The sequence below is a fragment of the Calliphora vicina genome, chromosome 2 (genome assembly GCF_958450345.1).
Source record: "Calliphora vicina chromosome 2, idCalVici1.1, whole genome shotgun sequence".
NCBI lineage: Eukaryota > Metazoa > Arthropoda > Insecta > Diptera > Calliphoridae > Calliphora > Calliphora vicina.
In genome coordinates, this window is record NC_088781.1 from 93,627,593 (window position 1) to 93,646,763 (window position 19,171).

Genomic DNA, 19,171 nt, shown 5'->3' on the forward strand with positions numbered 1-19,171 from the left:
TCAAAATATTTTACAGTCGGACTACATATTGTCTGGAGATGTTCAAAATATGACGTATTCAGTTCCCTTGTATTATCGTGCACACTGGTCAGTTATCAGAAGGTGGATGGAAAATTGACCAACCTGTTACTAATGCAGGTAATCTAGACTTTTATTTTAATAAACTAATATCTATAGTTAATGAAGCTTTTAAGAAAAACCTGTCGGTCGTAAACATTCTTGGCAACGAGAAATCTCTGATACTAGTAAAATGTTAATTGGTCAGAGATATAAGTACAATCGAAAATATCAAAGATGTAGGGATTATAATTCGAAAAATCAATTAAAATGTATTCTGACCCCCAGTAACACGAAGTATGGTTATGTTTTAACCAGAGACCGAAAATAACGGGTTCACTTTCATTTCAATGGTAAATTCTCATTCGCAGCCATTTAAAAATAAATTTTTGTGATATATCACTGAGAGAGTGATTTATTCGAGAACATTTTAGGTTTGGGGTTGAGAGAAACAGAAAAGAAACAAACACAAATAATCTGGATGAGTGATTTATAATTTATTTTTTCGTAAAGGTCAGCTTGTGACTTTTATTTGCGAACATGAAAACTAAATCGCAAAAATGCATTTGATGCAAATCAACGCTTAAATATTTAAAATTTATCAAAATATTAATAACAATTTAAAAAAAAAATTCTCATTTCTGTTACTCAGACTTCATTATTTCCATAATTTGTTAAAAATTTCTAATAATATGTTATTGTATGTAAATAAAAGAGAAAGTAAGTTATTAAGAACAAGAACAAAAGAATTGTTTATCTCACACCAAACCATTAAAAAACAACAAAAACTAATAAAGGTCATACAAAACCATTTAAATAAAAATCATTTTATAACCGTTATTTTCAGTGATTTTTGGGTTTTTGGTATATGGACGAGATATTTTCAATCTCTGGTTTTAACTAATAGTTTATTGACAGTTTTCATACAAAAATAATTTTAACCGACAGTATAACTATTAGTTAAGGCATAACCAGACTTCTTGTTAACCTAGCGTTTACACAGGCAAGTAACAGTTGCAAAAACTCAACACATTCATACTTTTGCACTAACACAATTGTGTAAATTTACACATGCATAGTGATTGTGTTATTGAAAACGTATAAATGTGTTCAATTACATGCACTGCTACTTACATGTGTAAACGCCAGGTAATGGGGGTGAGGCAGTTAAATAATCTAATTGATTTCCATCTTAATAAAGACCAAAATGAATCATGTTCAAAATTGCCTCAGGGTTATAAAAAGCTTTTCAATTCTTGTTTATTTTCCAATAATATAAGCCAGGAAATGATCCTAAATTACCGTCCACCTATAGACCAATGAGCATTTTAAGCCTATTGGATAAAGTATTTGAGAAAATAATAAGAGATTTCGTTTCAGTTTGGATTTCGTAAGCAGCATTCTACTGTACATCAACTAAAAAGAGTTGTGAATTTTATTGAATGTAACAAAAGGAATCGTAAGAGTACTGGAGTTATTTTCATTGACATCGAAAAGGCCTTCGATTACATATGGCATGATGACCTAGTTTTTAAACATAATAGATCAACGCTCATTTGTTGTATCTATCGATAACATGATATCTAGTGATAGATCACCTACACTTTATTTTTATTTCTGATATTACTGTTCGATATTACTAATGGTAGATAGTTTAAAAATTTTCCTCAAGTACCTACTTTGATAAATGGAAAATAAAAGTAAAGGATTTTAAAACACAGACTGTTATGTTTCCATATACAGTAATTTTCACTTACCTGCACATCCAAGTTTTGCACGTTATTTTGAGCAGGTAAGTCAAATATGCAGTTAACCTGAATGCACTTACCTGCTCATCGATGCTGGTAAGTGCAATTAAGTTTACTGCCCAAAAAAGCAGTTAGCAGCAAATAATTTGAGTTTTCAATTAGAGCTTTATGATTTTCCCTATAACAATAACGACAAATTTGCTATTTTAGCTACTTTTAATATTATTAAGAAGTTTACAACATAATTTGTATTCAAATTCGTATTTTTTCGTATTCACTCCTATTATTTACATTAAAGACGTGCACAGTTACAACTGTTTGTACAAGTTTCTGTGTGTTTACTAAAGTGAGTATTGATGAGTATTTTGGTGTTTCTGTTATAAGTTGGTATTGTTATTATTTGTAGCCAGTGATGTTAACCGTACGGTAATTACCGTATTGTACGGTAATTTAGACCTCCGTACGGTAGGCAGGTAATTTCTACATTTGTACGGTAATTTTAAAAAGTTAAAATTTTTAAAAATTATATCCCAAACGTTATATTTCCATAATGTGTCTACATATAATGTACATATTTCTCATTAAAATAATCATAAAACTTTGAGGATGATGATAACCAACTACCACTAGACAAAATATATCTACGCGGTAAAGTAATCGCAAGTCTTTCAAGTATGGATATTTCAACATACAAATTAGTATTAAAAACTGATCTTAATAAATCCCCAATTGTTCGATACCAATATTTCTATAATTCCTTTAGTTTTGCATTTCCCAGAGGATGTTGAAATGGATGAATTTAAATAAATAGATACGGAATTTATATTATAAGGCAAATAAATGATGTTGATAAAAATGGCATTCTGCCATTGGTCCTATATTCAAAACCCACTATCTTTGATATTCACGAAAATTACTTTTTGATAGTAAAGTGTTCAGTAAAACAGCCCCATCTATGGTGTGAATTTCTTACAACCTATTGTCTTTTGCTGTTTTATTTGCATTTTTGTTATTTCTCTATGTCATACAATTATTTTTTTCCGAATGCAAAAGCCTCTATCTTTTCAAATATTTTTTTGGAATAATTTCTTCTTGCAATTCATGTTTTCCTATTAATTTTTGAATGCTGAACATGAATTTTACATTTTTCAATCATTTAAAAAACTGAATTACTATGAAAATATTTTACCATTTTGTTTTTGGAAAATATAATTTCCATGGCATAAAAATAAATGGTTAAAGTTGGAGTTTGCTTAAAAAGTGTCTACTTTTAAAGTTTTTTTTTATCTTATTATGTTGTATTATTAGCCGTTATCTTAAATAAATCACGTTAAAAACTGACAGATGGCATAAATGAAATCAAAATAATTTAATTCTATTAAAATGCAAAATCCTCTATCTTTTAATTTTTATATACACATTGAATATTTTGAGAAGATAGATGGTTTTTCTTCTCAAAATATTCAATGTGTATATAAAAATGAAAAGATAGAGGATTTTGCATTTTAATAGAATAAAATTATTTTGATTTCATTTATGCCATCTGTCAGTTTTTAACGTGATTTATTTAAGATAACGGCTAATAATACCGAATTTTAATAACTCAAGTAATACGCGACAAAAAACAGTTTTTTGGCTTTCCTGAAAAGTTGTTTTTTAAGATAGAGAGTTTTGAATATAGGCCCTCGATATATTGAATTATAAAAACTAGGATCGCCTAGTGGTCGACGCTCGACCACTTCTAAAACGCTTTTTACCACTTTTATTGAAAAAATTTTTAACGAATTTTTTAAATTGTGCTTATCTAGAGTAAATAACCTTTAAAACCATGTATGTTTCATCAATATTGGTGGACAATAACATACTCAAAAGTGTACCACAAAAAAACGTGTGGCCTATTTATATATAAGATAAACCTGCTTCAATAAGAAAATATTATTATTTTTGTACTAAACTCTGGATACGGTAATTTTACCTAAAAAACGGTAATTTTTTTAGTGCTGTACGGTAATCGAAATTAAAAAGTTAACATCACTGTTTGTAGCAGTTATTGTATGAGTGGATAAAAAGAGAATGAGAGTAAAGGCTCCATTAGTCTTTGCGTTCTGTTCTGTGCCGTTCTGAATGCTGTTATATTGTAGTTAGTTTTTCCGTAAGATCGTATCAGCTGTTTTTAAAATAATAACCAAAAAACCAACTTGGTGATTTTGTTACTATTTTTAGTGTTTTTTGTATTAGACCGTCAACATATTATTGTGAACATTTTTATAAATATATACATATATTGTTTGTTAATGATTTAATTTAACCTAATTTTTATACCCTTCAGCTTCGTGAGAAGGGTATATATAAGTTTGTCATTCCGTTTGTAATTTCTACATTTTTCATTTCCGACCCTATAAAGTATATATATTCTGGATCCTTATAGATAGCGGAGTCGATTAAGCCATGTCCGTCTGTCTGTCTGTCTGTCTGTCTGTCCGTCTGTCTGTCTGTCTGTTGAAATCAATTTTCTGAAGGCCCCAGATATCTCCGGGATCCAAATCTTCAACAATTCTGTCAGACATACTTTCGAGAATTTTGCTATTTAAAATCAGCAAAATCCGTCCATAAATAACGGAGATATGAGCAAAAATCCGAGACAACCTCTGAAAATTTCATCAAAAAACACAATGTATTGCATGCTTTGACAAAAAAACAACAAAACGTATGGTTGGATGTGCAAGCTATGCGTATTTTGTTTTTTTTGTGTTTTGTTTCTTTTGGCGTTGTTGTTGTTTTTTATACAACTAACGTTTGTTTGGTTGTGTGTTGGTTTTTTTGACAAAAAAACAACAAAACGTATGTTTGGATGTGCGTATTTTGTTTTTTTTTGTGTTTTGTTTCTTTTGGCGTTGTTGTTGTTTTTTATACAACTAAACTTTTGTTTTGTTGTGTGTTGGTTTTTTTGACAAAAAATCAACAAATCGTATGTTTGAATGTGCATGCTTTGCGTATTTTGTTTTTCTTTTGTGTTTTGTTTCTTTTGGCGTTGTTGTTGTTTTTTATACAATTAAACGTATGTTTGGATGTGTGTTGGTTTCATTGCCTTGCGTATTTTGTTTTTGTTTTTTCTTTTGGTGTTCTGTTTCGTTTGGCGTTGTTGTTGTTTTTTGTGTTCTTGATAAATTTAGGATGCTGTACGCTGAAAGTGGGCAATGTACATACATATATACTAATTATAAAAAATAATAATGCATCCACAACAAAGGTGAAGGGTATATAAGATTCGGCATAGCCGAATATAGCACTCTTACTTGTTTTATATACATTAGAAGAAGTTTATATTTATTTCAAGGACCCTAAATAATAATTATGTTCATTTTTCAAGTACCAAAAAATTTACCATTTTAAGAAATATTTTATAAAAATTGGTTTTAATTATTATGTGTAATGAAAATAAATATTAAACATAATTATTATATCCAATTAATATCTTTTTACATTGGCTCATAACTATTATGATCAATAAATATTTATTTCTCTTACAGATAACTATTAGTAAAGATTTTTATTATTTTTATTTACGATAATAATTATTTTGAATATTTTCTTGATATTAATTGTTTTATTTATGCAGATTATGCATGTGGATGGATACATTAGGTGAATATCCTGATTTGTATTCATTGATCATATAATAGGCTTTGCATTTGCAATAAAACTAAAGTAACGGGACAATATAAAGTTTTTTAATATTTATGTATAAGAAATTTTCAAGTGCATAAAACATTGATATCATATTTCGTTGCGATAGCAGTTGTAATTTTGGTGTTCCCTTTTTATTATAGATTTTAACAATAATTTTCAAGTAAACAAGTGTTATTTCTTTTTAAATAGAGCAATGTTTTTATGTTTTGTTTCAATTTAAACCACTTAACTGCAATAAAACATCATTTATTAAAAAAACTGTGTGACTAAACTTTATTATATAAAATGAGTTATAACAGTTATGTTATTTCTTATTCATAACTATTAAAAATAATTAATAATATATCTATCGAATAGTAATAGTTACAATATTTTTAAAAATAAGAATTGGAAATAATAATTATTCTTAATAAATGAAATAATAATTTATTATTAATAATTATACGCAATTTTTATCGAATAAAAGTTATAACTATTAAGTCCTTGATTTATTTTATTAAATTTCAATGTTTTTTGAAAATATATTTTTTATTCTTTTGTTAATAATAAATATTTTCCTTTCAAAAATGTTGGCACCATTGCTTTCATATTGTTAGCATTTTTGTGTGTATATGATATCAGCTGTTTTAGCTGTCACTTAACGTTGCGGACAAAATTCAGTTTTCAACAGATTCATCCGCAACAGAACGGCAACGTTACAGAAAAACTAACGACATACACAAATTTACCTATGCTAAAAACAAAACAGCTGATTCGGAACGGAACGTACAAACTAATTAGGCCTTAAGTTAAGTCGACGGCGCTAAAATGGTATTTGCGAAGTCATCAATATCGATAACAATTGTTAACTATTGACAGCAATTTTCTATGGCGCGTTAAAGTCGACATTGACTTGAAACTAGTCTTTTCTGTCGACACGATTTTCACATCAAACAAATTTATAATAATTATCCTATGTATTTTATTTATTAAAATCTAATATATGGGGCATTTCACGTCAAGTGAACCAACTTTTGAAATCGATGTCTTCCGATCGCGATGAAATTTGCACCAATGTTAGTTCTATTGGATAGTAATTCGGACACCATTTTTCAACAAGATCGGTCAAGAACTCTCTGAGTTATAGGAGGTCAAAATTTGACATTTTGGCCAAACAGGTGTTTTTTTATCCATATAACTTATTACCTATTGTTCTTAGCAAAATGTGTCCCAAATAGTTTAGATAGCTATTTATGCAATCTTTCGAAAAAAAAATTAAAAAAATTTAATAAAATATTTTTGATTTTTTTTTTTAAATCAAAAATATTTTTGACTTTTTTTTTCAAAATGGGCCCTTTTTATTTTTTTTTTTATTTTTTTTAAGAAAGCTTAGGTCTTTTCCTAAGCGACCTATATGGTCGCTTAGTGGGATGCGAGTGGGATATCTATCAAAAAAAATATTTTGTAACTCAAGATTTAAAATTTTTGAATTTTTTTGCAAAATCAAAAACTTTGTTGACTTTTTTTTAAAAAATGGACCCATTTTTTAATTTTTTTTTTGCTCAGAAGAAAGCTTATGTGTTTTCCTTTAACACCCTTTTTGTCGCTTAGTGGGATGCGAGTGGGATATCTATAAAAAAAATGTTTTGTAACTCAAGACATACAATTTTTTACTTTTTTTTTTTAAATTAAAAACCTTTTTGACTTTTTTTTTCCAAAATGGACTCTTTTTTATTAATTTTTTTTTTCTCAAAAGAAAGCTTAGGTCTTTTCCTTTAAAACCTTTTTGGTCGCTTAGTGGGATGCGAGTGGGATATCTATTAAAATAAATGTTTTGTAACTCAAGACAAAGGTTTTTAAATTTGCACTATTTTAATTTTTTTCATATTTGTGTGTACTTTTTTGGCTTTGCTTCTTTTTTGGCTTTGGAAAGAAATCGCATTGAGTAGATGCAGAAAACTTTTTTAATTTGAGTCTTCCATCGACAAGCGGTTTGAAAGCATGGTATTGAGCAGTGCCATCGATTGTTACCGCAGCATCGAATCTGCTCTTTAGTGTTTTCAATGTTTCCTCATGATCCTCTTTGCTACTAAAAACTATTTTAGTTTCTTTACAATAATTCTTTGCCCAATGGAATAAAGCAGTCGCATCTAAGATGCGATCTTGATGAGAGCACTGGAGGCTATACTTCGCTGCATTTCTTTTGAGGTTTGCTCCAATACCATCACATGCTCCTTTACCATGAGCAGTAGGATGAAAATGCCACTCAGCTGGCATTCCAAAATCTTTTTCATGAGCTGTAGATTTGCGAAGCTACTTTTGTTTTTAAAATGTTGACGAGCTCCGTCCGAAACGTAGTATACCTTTTCTACTGTAAATTTTGATTTTAGATAATTTAGTATTATCTTCTGGTACTCATAAACTGCAACGGTGTCATGTTTTAAATCGTCGGATATGATTGCCATACTTTTGTGTTCCAGGTTTTCTTCTTTCATGTAGTAAATAACTACTGTGAATATAGTTGCTTGGTCGTTATTGAAGTGGAATGCTTGTATGGAATCCTGAAGAACATATTTATAGTTCTCTGCGAAATCAAATGAAATAATGAATTCACCAGACTTCAAATGTGTTTTCAAGTCCTTGAAGAATGACCACTGCTCTTTGACTAAAAAGTCATGGGTTCTCAAATTTAGCAATCCTCTACACAGTTCTTCCACAAAATCATCCACATTTAAAATTATGGTTTTCAGTGTGCATCTTTCAGTCTGAAGCCAAGATTCAAATTTTAACTCCTCAATACATTCTCGATCAAAAGAGTTGATTAAATTTTCTTTGATGGATGTGGTTTCCGGGCAATTCGAACATTCACCTAAGTGGCAAGAAGTTGTAGCATTAGGGCACATAGTCAATTTAAGGCAATCGCGGTAATGGTGTAAATCTTCTGATGAATCATCTTTTAAGTAATTTAAGTTGATTTCCTTCAACATCAATTTAACATTTTCATGGTAAATACAAACACATACTGTGTGAGTTCCAATGCTTCCTGCCAAAACGCAATGTTTTGGCCTCAGTTGTGTAAATTTTGTGAATCCAATTTTGACATCCTCGTATTCAGATTGAAATGTTGCGAATAATTCATTCAGGTTACAGAAAACCATTCTCTTCTGCATTTGAACTTTCTTGCCATCGATTCGTACAGACATCCAGTCGTTCATCCCTGGCATCAGGCGACTCATATCATCTCGCTGATAAAACTGAGTTATTAGAGATTTAGTATCGCACTCCAAAGTTTTTCCCTTCTTTTTGTTTGGGAGTGTGAGAATCCCATGCTCAGCAACCAATTGTTTAGCAATTCTTGCTTTTCGTTGAGACGTTCCAAACTCAGTCATTGTTTTTGCAGAACTCCATGTTCTTGGAGCAAGCGTGAGAAGTTGAATTCTTTCAGCTTCACCCTGTGACGTTTTGTATTTCTCTTTTATTTGTTCAAGAACTTCTACTGCATCCTTATGGTATTGGTTTCGACACTCATTCGTTGAATTTGAAAAGTTAGAATCATCATCATCATCAATATTTCTGTCTTCATTCTCGGAATTACTTTTGTCTTCATCTGGAATAACTTCAACGCAAGGCTCATTACTATTCAAATTCGGTAATTCGTTCAACTTTCCGAGCTCTTTCCTGCATGATCCACAAATTTTCAACCGTTTTGACAGCGTAGGGAATTTTTTTAATAAGCCGTCGGAAATATTTCGCATATCTGATGATCTGTGCTTCATTTTGTTAAAGGGATTAAAACAAAAAGACGAATAAATTTAATTTTCAACCTTAGCCTTTTTAGAAGTCGTAGACATTTTGAATTTTGTAAGTATTTATGTAAATAACACACGTCTTAACTTTAACGCTGTTTCTAAAAAACTGATTTCCGTATGTCTTCAGAATGACAATAAATAGTTTTTTAAGATCATATAGGTAGTACGTTTTAATGAATGAGTCTAAAATCTTTTATTAGGGTCAAGAAGGGCTTACATACTAAAGTACCTAGTTTAACCAAATGTTACAAATAATAATAAAAATAAACCACCATATAAATAACCTACCTGCCAACTTCTACCTCTCCACCCACTTCTTAAAGTCAAATGTCATAAAATAATAAATAAACTGGTACTTCGGAGAAGGGCCATAAAATATTTCCACTTGATTCCAAAAATTTGTTTCTGGGGCACCTGATATTTTAACAATGAAAATCACGTGCGCTGAAAACTACCTCTAGGATTGAATAAAAAAGCCGCAAGATACAAAACTCAGACAAATTTTGGGGGTGGAAAATTAATAGCGGTCGGCCTCATATTGCACCCCTCCAGTGGCTATTATCGGTCAGTTGTTGTGGTTTTTATTTTTAAGGTTTTAGAAACACTTACACACAAATATGAAAAAAATCAATTTAAAAACATTTGTCTTGAGTTACAAAACATTTATTTTGATAGATATCCCACTCGCATCCCACTAAGCGACCAAAAAGGTTTTAAAGGAAAAGACCTATGCTAAAAAAAGAGTCCATTTTGGAAAAAAAAAGTCAAAAAGGTTTTTGATTTTTCAAAAAAAAGTAAAAAATTGTATGTCTTGAGTTACAAAACATTTTTTTTATAGATATCCCACTAAGCGACAAAAAGGGTGTTAAAGGAAAGCACATAAGCTTTCTTCTGAGCAAAAAAAAAATTAAAAATGGGTCCATTTTTTTAAAAAAAGTCAACAAAGTTTTTGATTTTGCAAAAAAATTCAAAAATTTTAAATCTTGAGTTACAAAATATTTTTTTTGATATATATCCCACTCGCATCCCACTAAGCGACCATATAGGTCGCTTAGGAAAAGACCTAAGCTTTCTTAAAAAAAATAAAAAGGGCCCATTTTGAAAAAAAAGTCAAAAATATTTTTGATTTAAAAAAAAAAAATCAAAAATATTTTTGATTTAAAAAAAAAAAATCAAAAATATTTTATTAAATTTTTTTAATTTTTTTTTCGAAAGATTGCATAAATAGCTATCTAAACTATTTGGGACACATTTTGCTAAGAACAATAGGTAATAAGTTATATGGATAAAAAAAACACCTGTTTGGCCAAAATGTCAAATTTTGATCTCCTATAACTCAGAGAGTTCTTGACCGATCTTGTTGAAAAATGGTGTCCGAATTACTATCCAATAGAACTAACATTGGTGCAAATTTCATCGCGGTCGGAAGACATCGATTTCAAAAGTTGGTTCACTTGACGTGAAATGCCCCATATATATTAATTCCTGTTGTTCCTTAAGGAACCTCCTATAACTCAGAGAGTTCTTGACCGATCTTGTTGAAAAATGGTGTCCGAATTACTATCCAATAGAACTAACATTGGTGCAAATTTCATCGCGATCGGAAGACATCGATTTCAAAAGTTGGTTCACTTGACGTGAAATGCCCCATATATATTAATTCCTGTTGTTCCTTAAGGAGCATAGGGCCGTAATTTTTTTATTTATTAAAATGAACTATAACACATTTATTTTAATTGTGTAAAATCTACTCATAAAACTTTAACAAAACAAAAACGTAAATGAAATAGGAATAGTTAATATTAATAGGTACAAAATTAATGTATGTATGTATGTTTATTTGTTTGTGGCTTATATCAGAATAAACCACTGGACCGATGCTCTTGACATTTGTTGGGTATGTCCCCCTATATCTGGAAGAACAAACAGGCTATTTTGAAATTTAAAGTGGGCACTTCCCATATAAAGTAAATTGTTATTTGTTATGGAATATCTGGTGAACTATAACTTTGAAAGCCGTAAAATTTCGCAGAATTTACTTCGGTATCATTTTGCGCATCTTGGCAAAAAATCGGTGTGTATCGTATGTTACAAAAAACAAATTTTACAGGAGAGCGTTATTATTATTAAATTTCTTTGGCTGGTATGTAAAAATGTAACATACGATATGAATCAATTTCATATTACGGCATGAAGTTTAACCAAAAATGGAAAGAATAGGAACAGGGGGTGAGTACACAAATTAAAATAAATATCTTCAGAACTATAATTGCGAGATTCTTCAAACTCTGTCCGAATAGCTCTCTTATATACAAAGTAAAAAGTTAATTTCGAATATCTGGAGTATTAAAATTGTAATGTATTTAAACTTCGTATGAATCAAATCCTTATCACTGTACGGAGTTTAGTTAAAAATGGTCTGGATCGGAATAGAGGGTGTGGCACTTTCCATACAAAGTACATAGTCAATTTTGTATATCTGGATAATTAAAATTGCGAGATTCTTCAAACTTTGTCTGAAAATTTATTTTTTATAATTTTACCTAATTTGTTTCAAAATGGACGTGTAACTCCATTAATGTTTACTTAAATTGTCTTATTTACCAATTGTATGATCATTGTTGTTTGGTTCATTTGTACGTTACGATTTTTTATATTGTTTTGTATTCCCTTTTGTTTATATTTGTTTACGAACTAATCGCACTTTTTGTCCCTAAATTATACTGCAGTATTTTCGTTCACTTTATTTATTTGGAAATGAACTGTTGTAATAGTACATAAACAAAAATAAATTTGTAGGCTCAGTAATAACTGGCTTTAGAATTAAAATTTAGTTTGTTGGGGATAAAGACTGCGGTAAGTCGCTTAATGTATTTATAAGTTATTTTTTGTAATAAGTTCTCTTTTTAGAAATAAACGGTTGCTCAAGTATATGCAGCATTAATTAAAAATTTGTGGTTCATTTATTTGGGACTTGTTAAATTCGCTGTCCTCAGCATATAGGCTCAGGTCGCAGTCAGCGACAAATTTTATTCCGCAACCTTTGAGCGAACTTGTGGTTCCTTGCCTGCCGGAACATTTTACTTGTACTTTATGAGAATTTGTGGTTCCAAGCTGGCGGAACAAATAGAAATAATTATGAAGCCGTTCCATGCCTGCCGGTACAAGTGTTTAAATTTTTGTGGTTCCTTACACGCCGGAACGAGTAAAACGTTAAGCTGAATTTGTGTAAAATTGTAACCTGTCCTGCTGGAACAAATTGTGTTTTTTATTTGTGATAAATTGTTTGGTTGCTTGGCTGCCGGAGCAATTAAATTTTAATCTGCAGTGAATAGCAATTGAGTTGTGAATTTTTGTGAAGCCCCAAGCCTGCCGGAACAAATTAATTTTTTGTAAAATATTTGGAGTGTGTTGCTGTTTAATATTTGTGAATTTGTGTGCCCTTTGAAAACATTTGTGATTCAAGATGCAACGGTCGCCATCTAGAAAAAGCTCTCGTTTGCAGACAGCAACGAGCCAAAATATGAATAGTTCCACGCCTGCCGGAACAAATAGTTCAGCAAATGTTTCTCAAATGCCGTCGGTACAAAATATCAGTTCTGTTGCCCTCGGAACAACAACAACGGTAACTAGTGCCTCTATAAGTACCCCTAGAGAACCGACACCTGCTGTATCAACGCAAAACATTTTCAGTTCAACAAGTGAAGAGCCCTTCAGTCTGCCGCCGTTAGTGCCCGGTCCTAATGTGAGAACCCAGCCACCACAAACCATATCGTCTGATAATGAGAACCTGCAACGACAAATTGACATCCTGCAAGCTCAATTGACAAACGCTCCACGTGCTTTAAGAGCAAATCAAAATTGAAATACGCCGAATGTTATTGGACATAATGCGCCAGTCATCCAAAGTATTAGCCCTGAGAACATGGTTGATCGCCGGAATCCAACGCCATATTTCTATGTTAGTCAGTCAGACCAGTTGATGACATCTCAGCCTCTTATTGTTTCCCCTGCTACAGTACCCATGCCAGTACAACGCAAACTTTATGATCTGCCCGAATTTTGTGGTACTCCCGAGGACTGGCCAATGTTTTTGTCTGCCCTTTTTGCAGAAGGCTTTGAAAGGTGAAGCCAGAGAGTGCGTGAAGTCGTTGCTCATCCACCCAAATAATGTGATCGATAAATTGGTGCCGTATTCCATTAAGGTCAGAAATTTAGCAGCATTTTTGGAATCTGCTAATGGTTATCAACATTTGTCGAATCCAACACTCATGGAGGAGTTAGTACAGAAGCTTCCAATGAGCAAACGTTTGGATTGGGCCCAGTTTGCTTCAACTTTGCCTGGCTCCAGCGTGTTGCAAATTTGGTAAGAAGTGTGCAAATAAGCAGTTCAAATGGCAATAGATCTAGCAGTGATCCAAAACGAAAAGTGGTTTTATATGCTTCTGATGGCCCAGAACGTCAGTTAAAATGTTTTTATTGTGTTGGCCCACATAAAATTTTTGATTGTAAGAAATTTTTAGAATTGAGTGTGCTTAATAGATGGAGTGAAGTGAAGAGATTGAAGTTATGTTTTTCGTGTCTCAGTGGTGGTCATTCAAGTAAAGATTGTCGTCGGCGTAAGCAGTGTCCAATGGAAAAGTGCCAAAGAAATCACAATAAATTATTGCATGAAACTAAACCTAATCAACCAAGTGAACGATCCGTAAATGTGCCGCCAACAGAGAGAGCTTCAACAGTCAGTGCTTAGTTGTGTTTCCAGTGTTAGTGAAAAAAGTGATTTGTTGTTCAGAGTGCTCTCAGTGGTTCTTTATGGACCAAATTGTGCTATTGAAACTTATGCACTCCTAGATGAAGGTTCTTCGGTCACGATGATGGATAGCTCTTTAGTGAGACAGCTTGGACTGCATGGTCGACAAAGTCAATTGAATTTGTGTTGGTATGGTGGTAAATCGGCACAAGAACCAGTTATGGTGGTGGATCTTCATGTGAGTGGTGTTAATAAGAAGAGGAAATATGCTTTGAAAAATTTGTATGGTGTCTCGAATTTGAAGTTGCCTAGTCAGAGTTTTAATGCGGATTTAGTAAAGTATCATGGTGTGCCTTTAAACTCATATGAATGTGTGGCTCCAAAGGTACTAATTGGATTGGACCATTGCCATTTAGGATTGCCCGATGAAATAGTCCCTTTGGAAGATGCTGGTCCATATGCTGCCAATACTCCTCTTGGATGGGTTGTTTTTGGAAACGTGAAAGGAGGTCGCCCTGGAACACAAACATGTTTGCTGACACAGTTGGATAATTTAAATAATTTGGTGGCAAATTATTTTGAAACTGAAAGTTTTGGTGTTAAGGCTCTACCAGTGATTGAGTCAAGAGATGATTTACGTGCACGAGAGATATTGAGAAATTCGACGAAGAGGTTTGCCGGAAGATTTGAATCCAGACTACTATGGTGTAATGATGACGTAGTCCTGCCGGATAGCTATTCCATGGCCCTTAATGGATTTTTTGGAATGGAAAGAAAAATGAAAAATAATCCTGAATTTGGTGCGGCCTATAAACAAATAATGAGTGAATATTTGCAGAAGCGGCATATACGCAAATTATCATTGAGTTAAGTTGATACATTTCATCCGAGAACGAGGTACTTGCCCCACTTTGGTGTCGTAAACCCTTATAAGCCAGGGAAGATTCGTATGGTGTTCGATGCAGCAGCAAAGGTGGAAGGTGTCTCAGGTGGAAGGTGTCTCAGCAGTACAAACCGTTGTCATCAGTTTTATTTAATTTTAGAATCGGTTCCGTAGCTGTTTGTGTGGACATAAAGGAAATGTTTCATCAAGTTATTGTTGCTGAGGAAGACAGGTGTTCGCAGAGGTTCTTGTGGCGAGATGATGCTAGTGGTCCACCAGAAGTGTATGAGATGCTTGTGATGACTTTTGGAGCTGCCTGTTCGCCCTGTATTGCCCAATATGTGAAGGAAACAAATGCAATGGAGCATCGAGCATCAATCGGACAACAGAGTAAGAGTGTGGAGAAGGCCAAACACTGAATTGGAAATGAACAATGTAGTAAACACTGTCAAACATGGTGGAGGAGGAGCCATGTTGTGGGGTTGTATGGCTGCATCTGGTGTAGGAAACTTAGATTTCATCGACGGTTCAATGGCAAAAACAGTGTACCTTAATATTTTAAAAGAAAACCTACTACAATGGGCTCTAAAGTTAAAGCTTGGGAACATTGCTACTTTCAACAGTACAATGACCCCAAACACACAGCCCATGACGTCCGAATATGGATAGTGCTTCACGTTCCCCACATTCTCCCGACACCTCCGCAATCACCTGACATGAATCCCATAGAACATCTGTGGGATAAATTGGGCGGACATATAGGAAAGCACCATATTATTAGTAAGACTTAACTTAAAGAAGTCCTGTCACAAGAATGGCAAAATATTGGAGCTGACGTCACCAAAAATTTGTTGATTCAATGCCAAGGCGATTAAAAAAAGTCATTAAAAATATAGGCTACTCCACAAAATATTATACTATTAAAAAAAATTATTTTCCTATTGAAAATTAGAAACTGTGAATATTTTTGTCCCCTTAAAATCGAACTTCGAAACATTAGTTATTTATTTTATCTGTAATGTGCCAACTTATGTTTAGTTTTTCCATATGTTTCAATAAGTTATATGTAAATAATTATTTTTTTGAAACCCGTACGAAAGTTGTGGCCTTCGTTTAAAAAATATGGAAGATTAAAGATAAATCTGTATGCTGTGTGAATATTTAAGTCCGGCACTGTAGATGACTTTGTAGACAGTTTTGTAAATCCGTCAAAAGCCATTGAAATAGCCATACAAGTTCGTGAAATACATAAAGCTGCTGGTTTTGAAATGCGTAAATTTACATCGAATTCATCGGAGGTGGTTGTGGCTCTAGAAGGATGTTCAGATCATCAGGTTAGTTTCCCAGGTGGCTTAAATGAGTTGGAGGGTTCAACTGAAAAGGTACTTGGCATGTTTTGGGATCCAAAGGACGACGCGTTCAAATTTGTTTTGAAATTCCATCGTGTGAATTCTGACGTCATCCTTGGTAAAAGGTGTCCCACAAAGCGTGAGTTATTATGTGTAGTAATGTCCATTTTTGATCAACTTGGTTTTTTGTGCCATTTTATGATAACTGCCAAACTTTTGATGGGAGAAGTCTGGAGACATAGTGTACTTTGGGACGAGATGTTGCCCGCTTCATTACAAGCGATGTGGAATAAATGGCGCCAAGAGTTAAGAAATGTTGTCCATGTAAAGGTTCCACGAATGGTTTGCCCTTGGAGTTAGAGCTGCATGTTTTTGTTGATGCCAGTGAAGATGCCTTCGGTGCAGTTGCCTTTTGGGAGATACAACATCTGATGGACAAATGGGAGTCTCGTTTATATCTGCCAAGTCGAAATGTGCCCCATTGAAATGTATGACCATTCCCAGATTAGAACTACAAGCCGCCGTTTTGGGGACCCGATTGATGGATACTATGATGAAGGAACATGAACTCAAACACCCCTATCGTGAAAAACATGTGAAATTTATGTTCCCATGAAATATTAATTTCCCTCGAAGGGAAATTGCTATCGTGATATTCCCCTGAACTTTTCATTCACAATAGTTTATTTTGTTCGTAGCAGCTGTTTATTGTTTACAAAATTTCACAACATGGGAAATTTTTTCACGTGAATAAAGTTTATGAACGAAAAATGGGAAATGTGAACATACTTCATGTGAAATATTGATTCGCGATAGGGGTGAAAGTTTCTCGTCGAATCTGTTGGAGTGACTCTACAACCGTCATTAGTTGGACTGGTTTTGAAAGCAGGAGATATAAACCATTTGTTGCCCATCGAATTGCCGAAATACTTGATTCGACACGCCCAACTGATTGGAGATGGTTGCCTACAGATCTCAATGTTGCCGATGATACAATAAGAGCTAAAAATGAAGTTGATTTCTCCATTGAAATACGTTGGTTCCAAGCGCCACAATTTTTGTACGAAAACGAAGCTGACTGGCCGAATAAGAATTCTGAGAAATCTGATGATTTGTGTGAAGAAGAACTACGCCCCAAATTTGTCATGCTGGTTAGTATTTATTGAAGAGTTAAGGGTTGCTGAAACTATTCTGTCCCAAGAAGAGTGTTTCGCCTTTAAAATAAACGTTTTAAAATCTGGTGGTTCTTTAAAAAAGGATAACGTGTTATTTTCCCTTTCGCCTTATTTTGATGAAAATAATTTACTTAGAGTGAGCGGTCGTATTGATACTGCGAGTTGGTTGCCTTTAGATGCCAGGCACCCCATTATTATGTCGCCCTGTCACCGCTTTACACAACTATTTGTTGCCCATGTGCATAATAAAATGAGACATCAAAATTTTGAGGCTACCATAGGCGAAATAAGGAAAAGGTTCAGGATTCCACGACTTCGAAATCTGTTGAGAAAGACTACATCAAATTGCAACATTTGTAAGATTCGTCGTGCCGTTCCAGTAGCTCCTTTTATGGGATCGTTGCCAAGTGATAGACTAACTCCATATGTCCGGCCATTTACTTATACTGGTGTTGACTATTTTGGCCCATTAAATGTGACTATTGGTAGACGCCATGAAAAACGTTGGGTTGCCCTGTTTACGTGCCTTACAATCAGAGCTGTACATTTAGAAGTGGCCTATGATCTATCTACTGATTCGTGTATTTTGGCTATACGGAATTTTATAAATCGTCATGGCACCCCGTTGAAGATTCGGAGTGATAACGGAAAGAATTTTGTTGGAGTTAACCAGGAAGCCCAGCGATTTGATGAAGTATTTGATCTGGTTAAAATTGAAGATGAGTTGTCCACAAGGGGCATTGAATGGCAGTTTAATTGTCCACATAATCCTGCAGGTGGTATATGGGAGCGAATGGTTCAAGGTTTTAAGAGTAACCCTAAAAGAAGTCCCCCCAAAAGAGCACACCTTGCAAAGTTTTTAATTGAAGCCGAAAACATCGTGAACTCTCGCCCATTGACTCACTTGCCTGTCAGTCCGGAAGACGACGAACCATTGACGCCTAATCATTTCTTGTTGGGTTTTGCAAATACGGCTCAAACGACAGAAGGTATTGAAATTACAAAGCCAGTGGTACTGAAGAAGCAGTGGCGAATTGCTCGACAGCTACGAGATCATTTTTGGAAAAGATGGATTGTGGAATATTTGCCCACACTTACAAGACGGTCCAAAAAGCCTGTGGCCCCGGGAGATCTTGTACTAATTTGTGATCCAGCTGTTTCCCGTCGAGATTGGAAGAGAGGTCGTGTCGTAAATGTGTTTCCTGGCAGTGATGGTGTAATCCGAAGAGCTGATGTCCAAACAAGTAGTGGAATACTTAAACGCCCAGTTTGCAAACTAGCAGTCCTTGATTTAGAGTAGTGAATCGTTGCCGATCCACGGGGGTGGGAATGTCGCCAATGGCTCATATATTTATTTATTTAAATTTATTACGATTTTTATTTTTATTGATTTTGAATTATTTTGGTTTGATTATATTATTGTTTGTGAGCTATCTTAATGTTTACTTAAATTGTCTTATTTACCAATTGTATGATCATTGTTGTTTGGTTCATTTGTCCGTTAGGACTTTTTGTCCCTAAATTATACTGCAGTATTTTCGTTCAGTTTATTTATTTGGAAATGAACTGTTGTAATAGTACATAAACAAAAAGAAATTTATAGGCTCAGTAATAACTGGCTTTAGAATTAAAATTTAGTTTGTTGGGGATAAAAACTGCGGTAAGTCGCTTAATGTATTTATAAGTTATTTTTTTGTAATAAGTTCTCTTTTTAGAAATAAACTGTTGCTC

At 33.3% G+C, this 19,171-nt stretch overlaps 2 protein-coding genes across 2 annotated transcripts; both read left to right on the forward strand.

Moving 5' to 3' along the window:
• Window positions 1-14,157: 14,157 nt before the first annotated feature.
• Window positions 14,158-14,904, forward strand: LOC135950710 (uncharacterized). The gene has a single exon (XM_065500239.1). It carries the CDS (start codon window positions 14,158-14,160, stop codon window positions 14,902-14,904), a length of 747 nt encoding a protein of 248 aa, XP_065356311.1.
• A 2,732-nt stretch (window positions 14,905-17,636) lies between these two features.
• On the forward strand, window positions 17,637-18,740 carry LOC135950711 (uncharacterized). Its single transcript, XM_065500241.1, has one exon. It carries the CDS (start codon window positions 17,637-17,639, stop codon window positions 18,738-18,740), a length of 1,104 nt encoding a protein of 367 aa, XP_065356313.1.
• The last annotated feature ends 431 nt before the right edge of the window (window positions 18,741-19,171 follow it).

Bases quoted from the DNA above. Each gene is read 5' to 3' on its own strand.
- LOC135950710 (XM_065500239.1), top strand. From the start codon at position 14,158: ATGGATAGCTCTTTAGTGAGACAGCTTGGACTGCATGGTCGACAAAGT.
- LOC135950711 (XM_065500241.1), top strand. From the start codon at position 17,637: ATGTCGCCCTGTCACCGCTTTACACAACTATTTGTTGCCCATGTGCAT.